We start from the raw sequence: 15,105 nt of genomic DNA, 5'->3' as shown, positions 1-15,105 counted from the left end.
TATTCACCAAGGCAATCAAGTCCCTGAAGTGCGCACAATCGCAGGTTTCATCGAATCGGAAACAATGTCAAGTGCGGACTGAGATGGCCCTGGACTATATCACATTTATTGCTACTAATAGTTAAACTTTTATACTTCTCGGTAGCGAGGGTAGAGAAGGTCAGGTATGCTCTCGTTGCTTGAACAGATAATCGAAAGCGTTGTACGACGTACATCATCAGCGTGAAACACATGTAATAAGCTAATTGCCTACGTAGGCTGTGGCCGCGACGTATTACACGTGGCACGCGAGATCGTTTATCAACTGTTAGCTGCTTGTTCTAGTTATAAAGTTCATTAACGATAACAGGTGGAAACCGATGTTCCGGTTAAATTTAGTCCTTACAGACATCGGACACGTATAACATCTTTTTTCTCGTGCCTTGCGACAGTTTGGTCACACTCGTGGTCGAAAAAACAAGTCTTGGTGTTTACGTGATTAATATTATGTATTTTGTTGAGATCAAGGAACCATATTAAGTACCTAAACTTCTGACTGTAAGTTATTTGCCATTTTTAGCACGTTTAATGCAACTCCTTGTCACATTGATCGATTCATTGATTTTGCCTAGGTCCACAAAATGACACACAAAGTAAAAACCTTGAAAGAAGCAGTCGCGCCTGTTACCTTCCTCAATTGTATATTCTGCATGGGAATATTTGAGATACCTGCGAATCGTCCACGATTTCTTCTAAGTGCCGTCTATGTCGTCTCGATGTTGACTGGTTACTTCTTTGTACTTTATCAGGGAATAGTAATCTTCAAAAGAAAATTCGGCTACACTTACGTACTATTTTATTTTGTCTTGACGATCAATGTCATGGTTGCCATTTTGGCGATAATTTTGTTCTGGCGGAAATCCGAGGTATGTTCATGTACCCTCACGATATTTCATATTAAAAGGAATAACAAACAAAACTTCTATGAAAATTGCATGAAGATATTTTTACAAATAATTATGAACGTTATAAATCTAATGATTTAAAGATGATAGCAACGAATTGATGTCGTGTAAAGATTATAACTTTTCGCGTATCTAATTTTCCCATCACGTATTAATTAACAAATATAACATCACATATAGTAAAAACTATGTAATAATAAAAAAGCCATTTGAGATGAAAAATTGATATTTATTAAAATATTATGTATTAGTGAGAATCTCTGATTTCACATTAAATACGCGGATTTTAATTTATAACAGTTTTCTTTATACATTGTGACTTTTGTCATTTAGAAATATTAATGTCATTAAAAAATTGTAAATTTTTGAGAAATTACCTTCAAACAAATCCATTACTTTGATAATTTTGATTATTAATTTCAATGTTTCAAGAATGTACATAACTTAATTAAGAGATGCAGCATGGCAGATGTCACTATAGAAGCATTGGGTATAAAAAGAGAATACCAGAAAATTTTTCGTCAGAATATATACCTTATAATTTTCTGGATAGCAGGAATGATATTGTTAATTTTCATGTATTCAATATGGATGTATCGTGATATCGAAATTATACAAGCCTGTTATGTCAATATGTGCTTTTGCATTCCGATAATGATAAATTCTATAGTGGATACCACCTTCATTACATTTCTCAAGTAAGTAAGATATTTTCAAAAAGGCAACAGTCAAACAATGCATTGTGAAAATCTCGTTCATGAAACTGTTAATGTAATTATTAATGTATCTACGATTTCTAACATATTGATTATAGCCTTATATCTGTTTATATCTGTTTAAAAATTATTTTACATAAATTGATCATCCATCCAAACACTGATATAAGATTGCGTAGCGCAGGTGTATTCAAAGAAAATTTCGGAATATAAATATTCTTCTTAATAATATAGTACAGTGTGCAAATAAGTCAAATGTCTTCAAGATCCCTGCTGAGCAGGATAAAACATGTATTGCAACTATCAGAGCACAGTATAAAAATCAGAAAGATAAAATACTACATCTCATACAGACGTTGAGGTAAGATAATTGAAACAAAATACATTTTCTTTCTAGCATTAAATAAGCACTGATACTTTTTCCTTGTAGGCATCTACACTTAGAAAGTACGAAAATAGCACGACAAATAAATAAAACTTATTGTATGCAACTTTTGCTCGAATTAGCGGTCCATTTTGCAATAGTGACTGCAACTTGTTACTCTTTGTATATCTCACTTTCTGGTCTTAATCACAACTTTACAGTCACCAACGATAAGATCATCGCCATGTTCGTCTGGGGATGCATCTACTCAAGCAAAATTATAATAGTAAATGACATTTGCACGAGAGTCTCAGAGGAGGTAAAAATTATTTAAAATAAGTTATAGAATGTTACATAACGTAAATTAGGATTTTATTATATAGTTAATATTTAATAATATAAGTGTTACATACTTGGGATTACACTATCGCTATTGCACATAAATTGAACATATTCAGAATATATATCTTTCGACATTTTATATATTAATGTTTAATGCTATATCGAATATTTACTACGACATAATTTATTTTTAATTTTACATTTGGAATATAGTATTACGATTTATTTTAGGCATATAAAACTGGAGAAATTGTGCAATCTTTTGAGGGATCCGGTCTTGATAATGATATGAGAGAAGAAGTAAGCTTTACACACTCTAACGCGTGGTGATATGTCAATTAATTTGTTATATCTTTTAAAGAATTAAATAAATATATTCACAGATTCATCAGTTTACGCAACAAATAGTACTTCAGTCATTAAACTTTACTGCTGCCGGTTTCTTTACAATTAATAATAGTTTTACTGGCAAGGTTTGTGTTACTTGTTTGATTTATTCAAAGATATATTAATTACATGTAATTTAATTAAATTGTTATATGTCGTTCTCTCTTTCAGTTCTTTGCTACAGTCACGACATACGTGGTTATTTTAATACAAATGGACACACCGACATGATACGACAAAATACGACATGGCACAATGATTCAAGCGCAAGATGATGATCAACAATGCTATCTGTCAATTCTCATCAATCTGGAAGAAGGAGAATTTAGAAATTTAATAAATTTTTTAAATTTTTTCTCACGCTTTGAAATTAATTGAGAATTGAGGTATTCTAAATGTGTTACAATGTACATGTTCAAGTCAATCCAAAACTTACCATTACAAACATGAGTAATAACCGTTTTATAATTTTGCCTTTTTCTTATAAAATCTTCCTTATGATGCTAAAAATCGATTAGCTAAAATGTAATACGTATTATAAAAGAATAATTATAATAATGATAATGTATAATGATAATAATCTATTCATAGTTTTTTTTTATATTCCACCTATTAAAATATATTTGTATAAGAATTATAAAAAAATTACTTTTTATATGAGCCATCCATATTTCATTGAAAAAACTGTACACTATATTTCTATACTACTAATAACCATTTATATTTCCCTTACTTATATAATACAAATAAATCTTTTCACACGCTATGTACAAATATATTTAAATATACATATGCGACATACACATCATGTATAATAGGAAATGTACTAATTGTAGTTGCTTATAATTACATTGCATGAAAATCGATTATCCCAGTTGGTATTACTATCTCTTCTCTAATACATTATCATCTAACGATCTAAGGATGTTAATGCAAAAGACTAATAAAATGCCGTCCCATCAGCTTAATGAACATAACATTTTGAACGCAGTCCACAGGACTTTCAGCTCGAGATACTAGGTAATAGTCAACAAACGAAATTGGAAGAGTCACGATCATGGTAGATATTATAGAAGGGATTATATATCCTCTTTCCATAACAGTTTTCTTCTTTGGTCCCGGAATTTTTAGATATCCTTTGCATAACTCGAGATTATATCTTAATCTTTTCTCTGCGCTATTTCTGTGGAGTGCTTATGTGTATGGATTTTATTACGTAGTGATCTCTTGGCCTGAAATATTGGGTGACTTTATAAATTCTTTTGCTGTAATAATGAGTTTGATTGTGACAATAATGTCTATAATTATTACTTTCCACAAGAAGAAGGTACAGTTTCATTTTAATGGTGCTTGAACAGCGTGAAATCTGAAGTGAAATGAATAACAATATAATATATATAAATACATAACAATATTAAATTCAATAATTTGCAATATTTTAAAGTATTTCATACATTTATATTTCACATTTATATTTATTGATCTACATTTTAGATTATAAAAAATTTCAGTTTTGATGTCTACGTAAAAAATTCTGATATTTGCCAAAATAAACTTTATTTAAAAATTTTGGTTTTTGAAGAAATAAACGTTGTATAACACTTAATTAATAAATTTTCTTTTTACATGATATAGTAAATAACATAACAGTTATAATAATATTTTTACAAATCGTAGCTTTAATGTAATTATATTATTAATTATATTCTTTTCGAAAAACTAACTTTCTATATATTTCTTCTTGCAATAGAATTTTCGTATGTGTATAAGAAAATTAATTCTTGTGGACGATACATTAGAGAAACTTGGAACACCCAAGGAATATCACAAAATACGAAATTCGATAAAGCAGATGTTGATTATATGGTTTATGATGATATGCGTCACGTTAACTAGTGACTCTTTACTGTGTATCGAGGTATTTAAAGATATAAAAGCCATGCTTATTCCACTGTTTATGGATTATTGTCTCTGGATCAATACCTTCATGGATATAATCTTTATGGTTCTTCTAAGGTTCGTAAATCTTACTTTATTACACTTACAATTAGTCATGTCTATGGTTACTGAAGTATTTCTAACTTTTTACATTAGAAACGATATAGATATATTAAAAGCGCCGCACAGTGAGCTAAATCCCGATCTAGCGAGACAAAATTATTTTATGGGCTCAACAGAGGCCAAATGAATAGAATAGCACAAAAAAGTATGTAATAAAATATATATCAAGGAAAAAGTAGGTTTTTCAGTTCTCAGAACTGAAGTTTGATTACATTTTGAGGTTTTTCATTTTTGAGAAAAATTGGTATAAAAGAAAATAGGAAGCTAAAATAGATATCAATTAATTTTCTAGTTTAAAGAGTTTAATCTAGCTAAATACCTTTCTAGTTTATGGTAAACAAATGTTAGAATTATATTAAAGATTAAAAAATAAATAGAAGTAAAAATAAAAAATAAGAAATAAAAGTAAAAATTTATATTAAAAAATGTATTATTTTAATAAAAAACTATATTAAATTGTTATTATTTCAATAAAAACTATATTATTTTAATAAAAATTCGAAATCAGAATTATTTTCGGATTTGCTCGGAGAAATATTTCACTATACTCCTCATCAGCCGTATCCTCTTCCACTAAAAAGTCCGGTTAGTAATAAGAGGAGCAGAATCCATGATTTATTATGATTTGGAAAATAATGAAAATCCGTCTCCTCCAACACTGTGTTTCGGACTATATGATTGAGTGCGTTACCGGTGATGACAGCGATTTTAGATCTAATCTCGTGGAGATATAAGAAACTTACACCAACTCAATCTCAAAAACGTACAAAATAGATGACAAGTTTGCGATAAAGTAAAATTCGATAAAAATGATATTTTTCCACGAAGCAAAATCTCTTATATTTAAATGGTACGAACTTATCTTCAATAAAGGAAGACCACATTAATATAGAGACATTAATGAGAGAGTTTTACTGAAAACCTTACATTTTGATTTACATTGATATTTTGACTTTTGTCCCGCTAGAATCAGCCCTCTGTGCGCCGTTTTCAAAATAAAGTAAGGAACATGATTTTCTTTTACGTTTCTCCTTTTTACGCGTTTATATTCTCCTAAATATTTTCTAAATCTCGTAGGTATATCGGTACTAGATTCAATATAATAAATGAACATATTAGACGACTGTCCGAAACTGAAAAATGTGGATTGAGATGCACGAAGAAGTCTGTGATCACTCGCCATTATGTTGGAAGTACAAAGAATTGCAAACGTACAGTTTGGATCACCATGTAAATTGATATATCAAACACTTTTGAATCTCAGTTGGACAGAGAATTGCGAAGAGAATCATATAAGCATACAAATGTATTTATTAGTAACAAATAGAGACGAGATTCTATATAAGACTAGAACAAGACTGACCGCAAAATGTTTGCTAATTGTAAGAATGGCGTCGCATATCTCCTCCTAGTGGTGCTGGACAATACTCAATAATCATCCTTGCGAAAAAAAGGAAAAAAAGAAACGTCAAACCTATGCGCTGTGAAATATTTGAATGTATTTTCCTACACAAAAGGTGAGATATGAGAAATTTGCACCAATTAAACAATATTTAATGTAACAAACATAATGTAAGAAACTTGCTACATCCAATAACGTGAAAATTAGCACAATAATTAATTCTTCGCATTTATGATTTTCTTAGTATTAGGTTTTAGTATCTTTTCTCTTTTCCTATTTGTGCCCTTCTTCTGCTAATATCATTTTAAAATTACTTGGTGTCATCATAAGATGCTTTAAGTTAGCAGCATTACATTTCTTACATACAATATTTTTTCTTGGTGCAAATTTGTCATATGACCTTCTTATAGGAAAATTAATTCACTTAATTCAAAACGAGTCGATTTGGTCTTTTTTTACTTTTCTTTCAAAAGATACTTGTTTAATATATATTTTTTATTAAATTATTAAACCTTTGTTTGGTAACCTTGGTTTGGTACATTAATATATAAATAAAATGACATATACCTAAAGTTTTGTGTATAACATCAATCAGTACATGGATTCTTCAGCTTTAATTATTTGCAAACTCTCCTAATAAAAAATAAAAAAGCTTGAAAAATACGTATCGTTGGGCGATGACATTTCTAAATATTTGAAGTGAAATTCAGCAATCTTGGTCTTTGCAACAGAACAGGGCTCCTTCATAGGACATGCAGGATAAAAGTGAAAACACTTTTATAACATAAACGGACCATGCACTGTCGATTGAGCTTACAAATTGGAAATATTATAATCGTGCTAGCGATCAATTAATTATGCTTCATATAAATATATACAGCCCATCTCGTTTCTTGTTTGCTTGGTGAGAGACACTACTACAAGTCTCTTGATATATTCAAATAAATCGACAAAGAACATTTTGTAAAAAATTATTTTATTAATCAAATGAACAAAAACAGAAATATTATCATTGTTTTACTCTTATTCATGGTCTTTCTGCATTGATTTGCCATAAATTCATCTACTAAAACCTGCTAAATTATATGTTTCATTTTTTTCAGGCACCTTCATTCGGAACTTTGCCAAGTAGCACGCGATGTAAATAGTCTATTCGGAATACAGATGACTTTACAGATGATTTCTTATTTCGTTCTTATAATTGCAATGTGTCATATGCAATTCAATGTGTTGTGTTTCATACAAGTATACATGCATAAAGTAGTAACACTAAAACTTCTACTTAACACCAACGTATGGCTTACTGTTTACTTGACAAGACTGATTTTGCTGAACCATACCTGTGAGAGTGTTAGTGCTAAGGTAATCTCAATTTTTACAGGTTTCTTGTTTTTACAGGTGATAGATAACATGATGACCTTTAATTTGCTTAAGAAATCAATTTTATATAATGTAATTAATATAATTAATTTATTAATTTATAATTTTGATAAGGAAAAAGTAATTGCATCGAAAAAAAATCAAGAATTATATACAAAAATGTAATTTTTCTCATTTCTGCACAATAAGAAATTTGAGAATTATGTCTTCATAAGAATTGCGAAGTCATACATGTCATGATGTCACAAGAATAATTATGAAGGTAAAAATTAGAAACGAAATGATTACTTTTTCATTTTTCCAGGCACAAAATACCAGAACTGTACTCTATAATTTGATCAATTTTACTCGTTACGTTAATATGCGCGAACAGGTGAGCTAAATCTAATAATCATCCAATGTAACTTTTTATTAAGTATCTTAAGATAATAACACTTAATGCAGATTATCATATAACGCAGATTTTGCAATTTGTACTGCAAATATCACTTCGACCATTGCAGTTCAGCGGAATGGGCATGTTCCACTTTGGTTACACATTTACTCGTAAGGTTGGGTTTTAGTATCTTTCTCATTTGCATAATGTAATCGTAATTTGAAATTTTGGTAAACAGAAAAACTTCGGATTTCAATGTTTACATTTAACATTTTCTTTCAGTTCTTCCTGTGGGTGGTCACTACTATTATTTTCCTAATGCAAATGAAGAGTTCTCCTATATCTCGAACATTAATTTTCGAAGGAAATAATATGACATGTGATTAGTAGAAAACAATATAAAATTATACTACAATTATATGTTTTATGCTTGTTAATTGTATAATATATTTCTTTTGTATAATACAAGTAAATCTTTTCATAAGCTATATACAAATATATTTAAACATATGTGACATACACATCATGTATAATAGAAAATGTGCTAATTGTAGGTGCTTATAATTATATTGGATGAAAATCGATTATCTCAGTTGATTACTATCTACTATCTAATACGTTATCATTTAATAGTGTAAGAATGGTAATGCGGTAGTTTAATCAAATATCGTGCTATCATCTTAATAAACATAATAATATTTGTACGTCACAGAACTTTTAGCTCGGGATACTAGTTAATAGTCAACAAATGAAATTGTAAGAGTCACGATCATGGTAGATACTATAGAAAGAGCTATACATCCTTTTTCCGTAACAGCTTTCTTCTTTGGTCCCGGAATTTTCAGATATCCCTTGCATAACTCGAGACCTTACTTTAATTTTTGTTATACGTTATCTCTGTGGAGTGTTTATGTGTATGGACTTTATAAAGTAGTGAACTTCTGGCCTAAAATATTTAGTGAGTTCCTAATTTTCTTTACTCTAGCAATGAGTTTCATTGTGACAATGATATCTATAATTATTACCATCCGCAAGCAGAAGGTACAGTTTTATTTTAATGATGCTTGAACAGCGTGAAATGAAATAAATAACAATATGTATAATATACATAACAATATCAATGATAAATTTAATACTTTGCAACTTAAATTAACATTATTAAATTATTAAATTAAATTAATATTATATTTTAACTTATTTCATGTATAATATTTATATTTATTGATTTACATTTTAGGTTTTAAATAATTTCATTTTTGATGTCTATGTAAATAATTCTGATATTTGTCAAAATATACTTTATTTAAAAATATTGGTTTTTGAAGAAACAAGAAACGGTATATAATACTCAATTAATAAATCTTATTTTTACATGATGTAGTAAACAACATAAAAAGTTTAATAATAATTTAAATAATTTAATTTAAAAAATTTTAATAATATTTTTACAAATTGCAGCTGTATCATAATTATATTGTTATTTATATGCATCTTTTCTAATGAATAACTTTTTATATACTTCTTGTAATTATTGTAGAATTTTCATATATGTATAAGAAAATTGGTTCTTGTGGACGATACATTAGAGAAACTTGGAACACCCAAGGAATATCACAAAATACGAAATTCGGTAAAGCAGATGTTGATTATATGGTTTATGATGATATGCGTCACGTTAACCAGTGACTCTTTATTTTGCATTGAGGTATTGAAAGATAAAAAAGCCATGCTTATTCCAGTTGTTATGAATTATTGTCTCTACATCAATACCTTCATGGATATAATATTTGTACTTCTTCTAAGGTTCGTAATCTTACTTTATTACAATTATTCACTAATATCTTGTATATGTTACTGAAGTACATATCCTAATTTATTACATTAGAAATGCTATAGGTATATTAAAAACACGGTTTTCAAAATAAATTACAAAACATGATTTTCTTTTAGGTTTCTTCTTTTTATGTGTTTGTCTATATATTCTCTAAATTTCGTAGGTATATTGGTACTAGATTCAATAAAATAAATAAGCACATTAGCCGACTATCCGAAACTGAAGAATATGGAATGAGATGTACATGGAAGAAATCACTTGTCACTCGTCATGTTAGAAGTACAGAGAATTGCAAGCATGTAGTTTGGATCGCCATGTAAATTGATATATCACAAAATTATTGTTGGTCGACTTTGTTGACTCAGTGAGTCAGAGAATCACAAATGAGGAGAATTGTATAAGCTTACAAATGTATTTATTATTAATAAGTACCAGACAAGATTTTGTAAGATTGACCACACATACTCATTGTGAGTGGCGTCGCATGGCTTCTCCCAGCGGTGCTAGATGATACCCAACTTTTGAAAAAAGATAAAGAAACGACATAAAATCTAACCGCTGTAAAATATTTTGTATTTTCTTACAAAAAAATAAGATATGAGAAATTTACATCAATTAGAAAAATATTTAATGCAAGAAAATTGGTGCTGCTATATTCAATAACACGTAAATCAGCGCGATAATAATTATTTCAATGTATTTATGATTGTCTTAGTGCCTTCATGTTAGGTTTTAGTATCTTTTCGTTTCTTTTTTTTCTTTTTTTCCTCTTCCCGCTAATAAACATTTTAGAATTAATTAAAATATTTAAAATTAATTAGTGTCATTATAAAATAATTCAGGTTCGCAGCATTATATAATTATATACTTATTGATATAAGAAAATAATATAAGAAACTTATAAATTTAATATTTTTTTGATTGATGCAATTTCTCACTCTTTATGTCACTCTTTCTATAGAAAAATTTATTTACTTAATTTACAATGGGTGGACTTGGTGTCTTTTTCTACCTTTCTTTCAGAAGATAATTGTTTAATATATCTTTTTCTTATTAAATAATGAAATCTTTGTTTGGTACATTGATATGTGTAATGCAACTAAAGTTGTGTGTATATTGTCAATTAGTCATTATGTATAATGTCTATCAGTGGATTTTTGGACTGTTATTTTTAATTGCTATTGCAAACGCTCCTAGCGAAAAAGCTCAAAATGTACATATCGTTAGATGACATTTCTGAATATTTGAAACGTGAAATTAGCAATCTTTGCAACAGAACAGAGCTCCTCTCATAAGACGTGAAGGATACAAATGAAAACACTTCTATAACATAAACGAGCTACGAATTATTGATTGAGCTCACTTAGAAATTGAAAATACGATAATCGTTCTTCTACTCACAAGTAAACCTACGGAAGTGTCATTCTCCGATTTTTCTGAAATTTGGATATGTTATAATACATGAAAAACTAAGGGACACGTATTTTTTTTTAGCGGCGAAAAAACATATTTAGGGGGTGAAACGACCCCCCAAAATGGGGGGTAAAATGGAAAAATTGCGATATCTTTGAGACCAGTAAAGCGATTTTAATGATTTTTGGTATGAAAGTATCTTTCGATAGAAGACGAAAATCGGCCTAGGTATGTTGGAAGGGGAGTGAAAATTAGGGGGTGAACTACCCCTAAAGTGACTAATTTCTTGCTGCAAAAAATCAGTTTTGATCTGATCGAAGTAAAATCTATTAGAACTTCAAGAGGAAAGCTAATTAAGGAGCACGTATTTTTTGTTTTGTTTTATATAAATATTTGGGGGGTAAACAATCCCTAAATTGCCGCGTTCGTTTGGCATTGCGCATGAAAACCTTGTAAAACTATATTTTTTAACTGTTCGATCTTTTTACTATATTGGTTTTTTAAGTCGCTGAATCCGAATCTGAAATCAGATTTTCAAAATTCAATATGGCGGATCCACTATGGCGGACGAAAACTCGAAAAATTACTTGAATAGACAGTAACTCGACATGCGACTTTCAAAATACAATAAAATCAACTTTTGACATTTATTGTTAGTTATGTGAAGTAAATTAAACATGTTAAAAATATTAATCGTTTATAACAAAATTGTTTAAACAATGTAGATAAAAAATGAAATGAAAAATGATTAGAGTGAGTCCCCTTGCCTCTCACTTACTTCTGTAAGTGTGTCAGAATACGATTCATTGTTAGAACGCTTATGTACAGGTAACGAAAGATTTGTTTTGTTATTTCAATTTTATTATTTTTTTTGTCGTTTTAATTTTTTTGTGTTTTTATTTCATTAATTTTTTTATTATTACTTTTATTTTATAAATGGCTGATTTGACAATTAAATCATTTTTTGTGCATAATACATTTTTTTAACGAATGTCATGTATGCAAAACTCTCAAAAAATGATTTAATTGTCAAATCAGCCATTTATAAAATAAAAGTAATAATAAAAAAATTAATGAAATAAAAACACAAAAAAAATTAAAACGACAAAAAAAATAATAAAATTGAAATAATAAAAAAAATCTTTCGTTACCTGTACATAAGCGTTCTAACAATGAATCGTGTTCTGACATACTTACAGAAAATAGTGAGAGGCAAGGGAACTCACTCTAATCATTTTTCATTTCATTTTTTAGCTACATTGTTTAAACAATTTTGTTATAAACGATTAATATTTTTAACATGTTTAATTTACTTCACATAACTAACAATAAATGTCAAAAGTTGATTTTATTGTATTTTGAAAGTCGCATGTCGAGTTACTGTCTATTCAAGTAATTTTTCGAGTTTTCGTCCGCCATAGTGGATCCGCCATATTGAATTTTGAAAATCTGATTTCAGATTCGGATTCAGCGACTTAAAAAACCAATATATTAAAAAGATCGAACAGTTAAAAAATATAGTTTCACAAGGTGTTTCATGCGCAATGCCAAACGAACGCGGCAATTTAGGGATTGTTTACCCCCCAAATATTTATATAAAACAAAACAAAAAATACGTGCTCCTTAATTAGCTTTCCTCTTGAAGTTCTAATAGATTTTACTTCGATCAGATCAAAACTGATTTTTTGCAGCAAGAAATTAGTCACTTTAGGGGTAGTTCACCCCCTAATTTTCACTCCCCTTCCAACATACCTAGGCCGATTTTCGTCTTCTATCGAAAGATACTTTCATACCAAAAATCATTAAAATCGCTTTACTGGTCTCAAAGATATCGCAATTTTTCCATTTTACCCCCCATTTTGGGGGGTCGTTTCACCCCCTAAATATGTTTTTCCGCCGCTAAAAAAAAATACGTGTCCCTTAGTTTTTCATGTATTATAACATATCCAAATTTCAGAAAAATCGGAGAGTGACACTTCCGTAGGTTTACTTGTCAGTTAATTATGCTCGGCATAAATATACAATACGATCTATATCACCTTGTTTGCCGCGTCACCTTGAAGCGAGATGGTACCAAGTTTCTTGATATGTTAAAACGAAATAATAATTAAAAAGATTAAAGACAATTAAATGAAATTGAACATCTCGTAAAAAAAGTAATTTTACTAATCAAATCAACAAAAACGGAAATATTATTCATTATTGTTTTTTAATTATCAATTGACAATCTTATTCATGGTCTTTCTGCATTGATTTGGCATAAAGTCGTCTACTAAAGCCTAGTAAATTATGTTTCACATTTTTTCAGGCATCTTCATTCGGAACTTCGCCAAATAGCACGCGATATAAATAGTCTATTCGGAATACAGATGTCTTTACAGATGATTTCATATTTCGTTATTATAATTGGAACGTGTCAATTCACTATCTTTTATTTCATAATACACTTACACGACGTAGTTACAGTGAAACTCCTATTTTACGCCAACGTATGGCTTATTGTTTACTTGACAAGACTGATTTTGCTGAATCATACCTGTGAGAACGTTAGTGCTAAGGTAATCTAACTTTTGGTGAGTCAATGTGTCATATTTCACTAATTCCATAATACCATGACGACAAACGACAGTTTTGATGCTATATTGGCATCATTTTGACTGAGATGTTTTTATAGAGTAGGAAATATGGAAATTACATGTCTTTATAAGAATTGCAAAGTTATACATGTCACCATGTCACAAAAACAATTATAAATGTAAAAATAATAAGAGAAATGGTTATCTTTTCATTCTTTTAGGCACAGGAAACCAGAATCGTACTTCATAATTTGATCACTTTTAATCGTTTCGCTAAGATGCGGGAACAGGTGAGCTAAATCTTCTAATAATCATTCGATTTAATGTTTTACTAAGAGTCTTAATATAATAACACAGTGTTATAACACAGATTTTGCAGTTTGTACTGCAAATATCACTTCGACCGTTGCAGTTGAGCGGAATGGGCATGTTCCACTTTGGCTACAAATTTATTTATAAGGTTGGATTTTAGTATCTTTCTCATTCGCGTAATGTAATGTAATGATAATATGAAATTTTAATAAACAGGTATACTTTGGACTGCAATGTTTAAACTTTTGCATTTGCTTTCAGTTCTTCCTTTGGGTGATCACTACTATTATTTTCCTACTACAAGTGGATACTTCTCCTATAATTCGAACATTACTTTCTGAAGGAAATAACATGACATACACGATTAACAGAAAGGAAATGTGAAACTGTATTAGATGTTGGTTATTTTTGCACAAAGTGCTGCCACTCGCTTAACTTATACGAAATTAATTCTATCTTTTCTATTTCTAATAATATTAATTTATATTAATTATTTATATTATATTTAATACAAATTTATATTAATTTATTTCTTTCATTATATTAATCAAAGAATATTTTTAATTCTTTTTCTGGGTAATTACTGCCATTATTTTCCTAACACAAATGAATACTAGTCCTATATATGTCACGTATAAGAGTTTCATGTTTATTATACGTTTATTAAGTTTGGACAGAAATAATATAACAGATGCAATTACACATATATTACATAATATACAGGAAATATAAAATTGTTATTATTATCTTTCTACTTATTGTATCATATTAATATTTTTAATTATTCTATAGAGATAAATTGTGAAAATTGTTTTACAATTCATTAATTATATAAAAATTATTTTATTAGTATTTATTTATATATGATTAGTTAAAAGAATATAATTTTATTTGTAATGTACAGGGTGGGGAAAAATTATTGGTCAAGCTTTCGCCAGTCGATTCTACTCGTCGAAATTGCCAACATTGCATCATAAACATGGTGCCGCAAAATTAAC

The 15,105-nt window shown here is 29.0% G+C and overlaps 4 protein-coding genes across 8 annotated transcripts; all 4 read left to right on the top strand.

Annotated features, from left to right (window-relative positions):
• The first annotated feature begins 89 nt into the window (after positions 1-89).
• Positions 90-3,335, top strand: LOC105276035 (gustatory and pheromone receptor 32a-like). Of its 2 annotated transcripts, XM_026972236.1 has the most exons (8): positions 90-537; positions 612-905; positions 1,377-1,642; positions 1,845-2,021; positions 2,091-2,343; positions 2,598-2,666; positions 2,750-2,839; positions 2,925-3,335. In XM_026972236.1, the coding sequence occupies exons 2-8, from the start codon at positions 621-623 to the stop codon at positions 2,982-2,984; spliced, it is 1,200 nt and encodes a 399-aa protein (XP_026828037.1). In that variant the 5' UTR covers positions 90-537; positions 612-620; the 3' UTR covers positions 2,985-3,335. The 2 variants fall into 2 exon arrangements, with proteins under 2 accessions (XP_026828037.1, XP_026828038.1); XM_026972237.1 differs by lacking the exon at positions 90-537 and having other exon boundaries at positions 824-905; positions 1,564-1,642.
• A 23-nt stretch (positions 3,336-3,358) lies between these two features.
• LOC105276033 lies at positions 3,359-8,555 on the top strand. 3 transcript variants are annotated; one of them, XM_026972240.1, is made up of 5 exons: positions 3,359-4,769; positions 5,892-7,578; positions 7,901-7,969; positions 8,058-8,147; positions 8,255-8,555. In XM_026972240.1, exons 2-5 carry the CDS (start codon positions 7,381-7,383, stop codon positions 8,357-8,359), a joined length of 462 nt encoding a protein of 153 aa, XP_026828041.1. In that variant the 5' UTR covers positions 3,359-4,769; positions 5,892-7,380; the 3' UTR covers positions 8,360-8,555. The 3 variants fall into 3 exon arrangements, with proteins under 3 accessions (XP_026828041.1, XP_026828040.1, XP_026828039.1); XM_026972239.1 differs by lacking the exons at positions 7,901-7,969; positions 8,058-8,147; positions 8,255-8,555 and having other exon boundaries at positions 3,359-4,080; positions 4,504-4,769; positions 5,892-6,860; XM_026972238.1 differs by lacking the exons at positions 5,892-7,578; positions 7,901-7,969; positions 8,058-8,147; positions 8,255-8,555 and having other exon boundaries at positions 3,359-4,080; positions 4,504-5,214.
• Positions 8,556-8,651: 96 nt separating this feature from the next.
• On the top strand, positions 8,652-10,304 carry LOC109611519. The gene is made up of 3 exons (XM_026972241.1): positions 8,652-9,013; positions 9,510-9,775; positions 9,970-10,304. The coding sequence occupies exons 1-3, from the start codon at positions 8,744-8,746 to the stop codon at positions 10,124-10,126; spliced, it is 693 nt and encodes a 230-aa protein (XP_026828042.1). The 5' UTR covers positions 8,652-8,743; the 3' UTR covers positions 10,127-10,304.
• A 2,921-nt stretch (positions 10,305-13,225) lies between these two features.
• Positions 13,226-14,572, top strand: LOC105276031. 2 transcript variants are annotated; one of them, XM_011333354.2, is made up of 4 exons: positions 13,226-13,777; positions 14,017-14,085; positions 14,166-14,255; positions 14,369-14,572. In XM_011333354.2, exons 1-4 carry the CDS (start codon positions 13,589-13,591, stop codon positions 14,489-14,491), a joined length of 471 nt encoding a protein of 156 aa, XP_011331656.1. In that variant the 5' UTR covers positions 13,226-13,588; the 3' UTR covers positions 14,492-14,572. The 2 variants fall into 2 exon arrangements, with proteins under 2 accessions (XP_011331656.1, XP_019886185.1); XM_020030626.2 differs by having other exon boundaries at positions 13,692-13,792.
• Positions 14,573-15,105: the final 533 nt, after the last annotated feature.

This window comes from Ooceraea biroi, chromosome 9 (genome assembly GCF_003672135.1).
Source record: "Ooceraea biroi isolate clonal line C1 chromosome 9, Obir_v5.4, whole genome shotgun sequence".
Classification (NCBI taxonomy): Eukaryota; Metazoa; Arthropoda; class Insecta; order Hymenoptera; family Formicidae; genus Ooceraea; species Ooceraea biroi.
The sequence above is the reverse complement of the archived record's forward strand: the minus strand, read 5'-3'. Positions and strand labels throughout refer to the sequence as shown.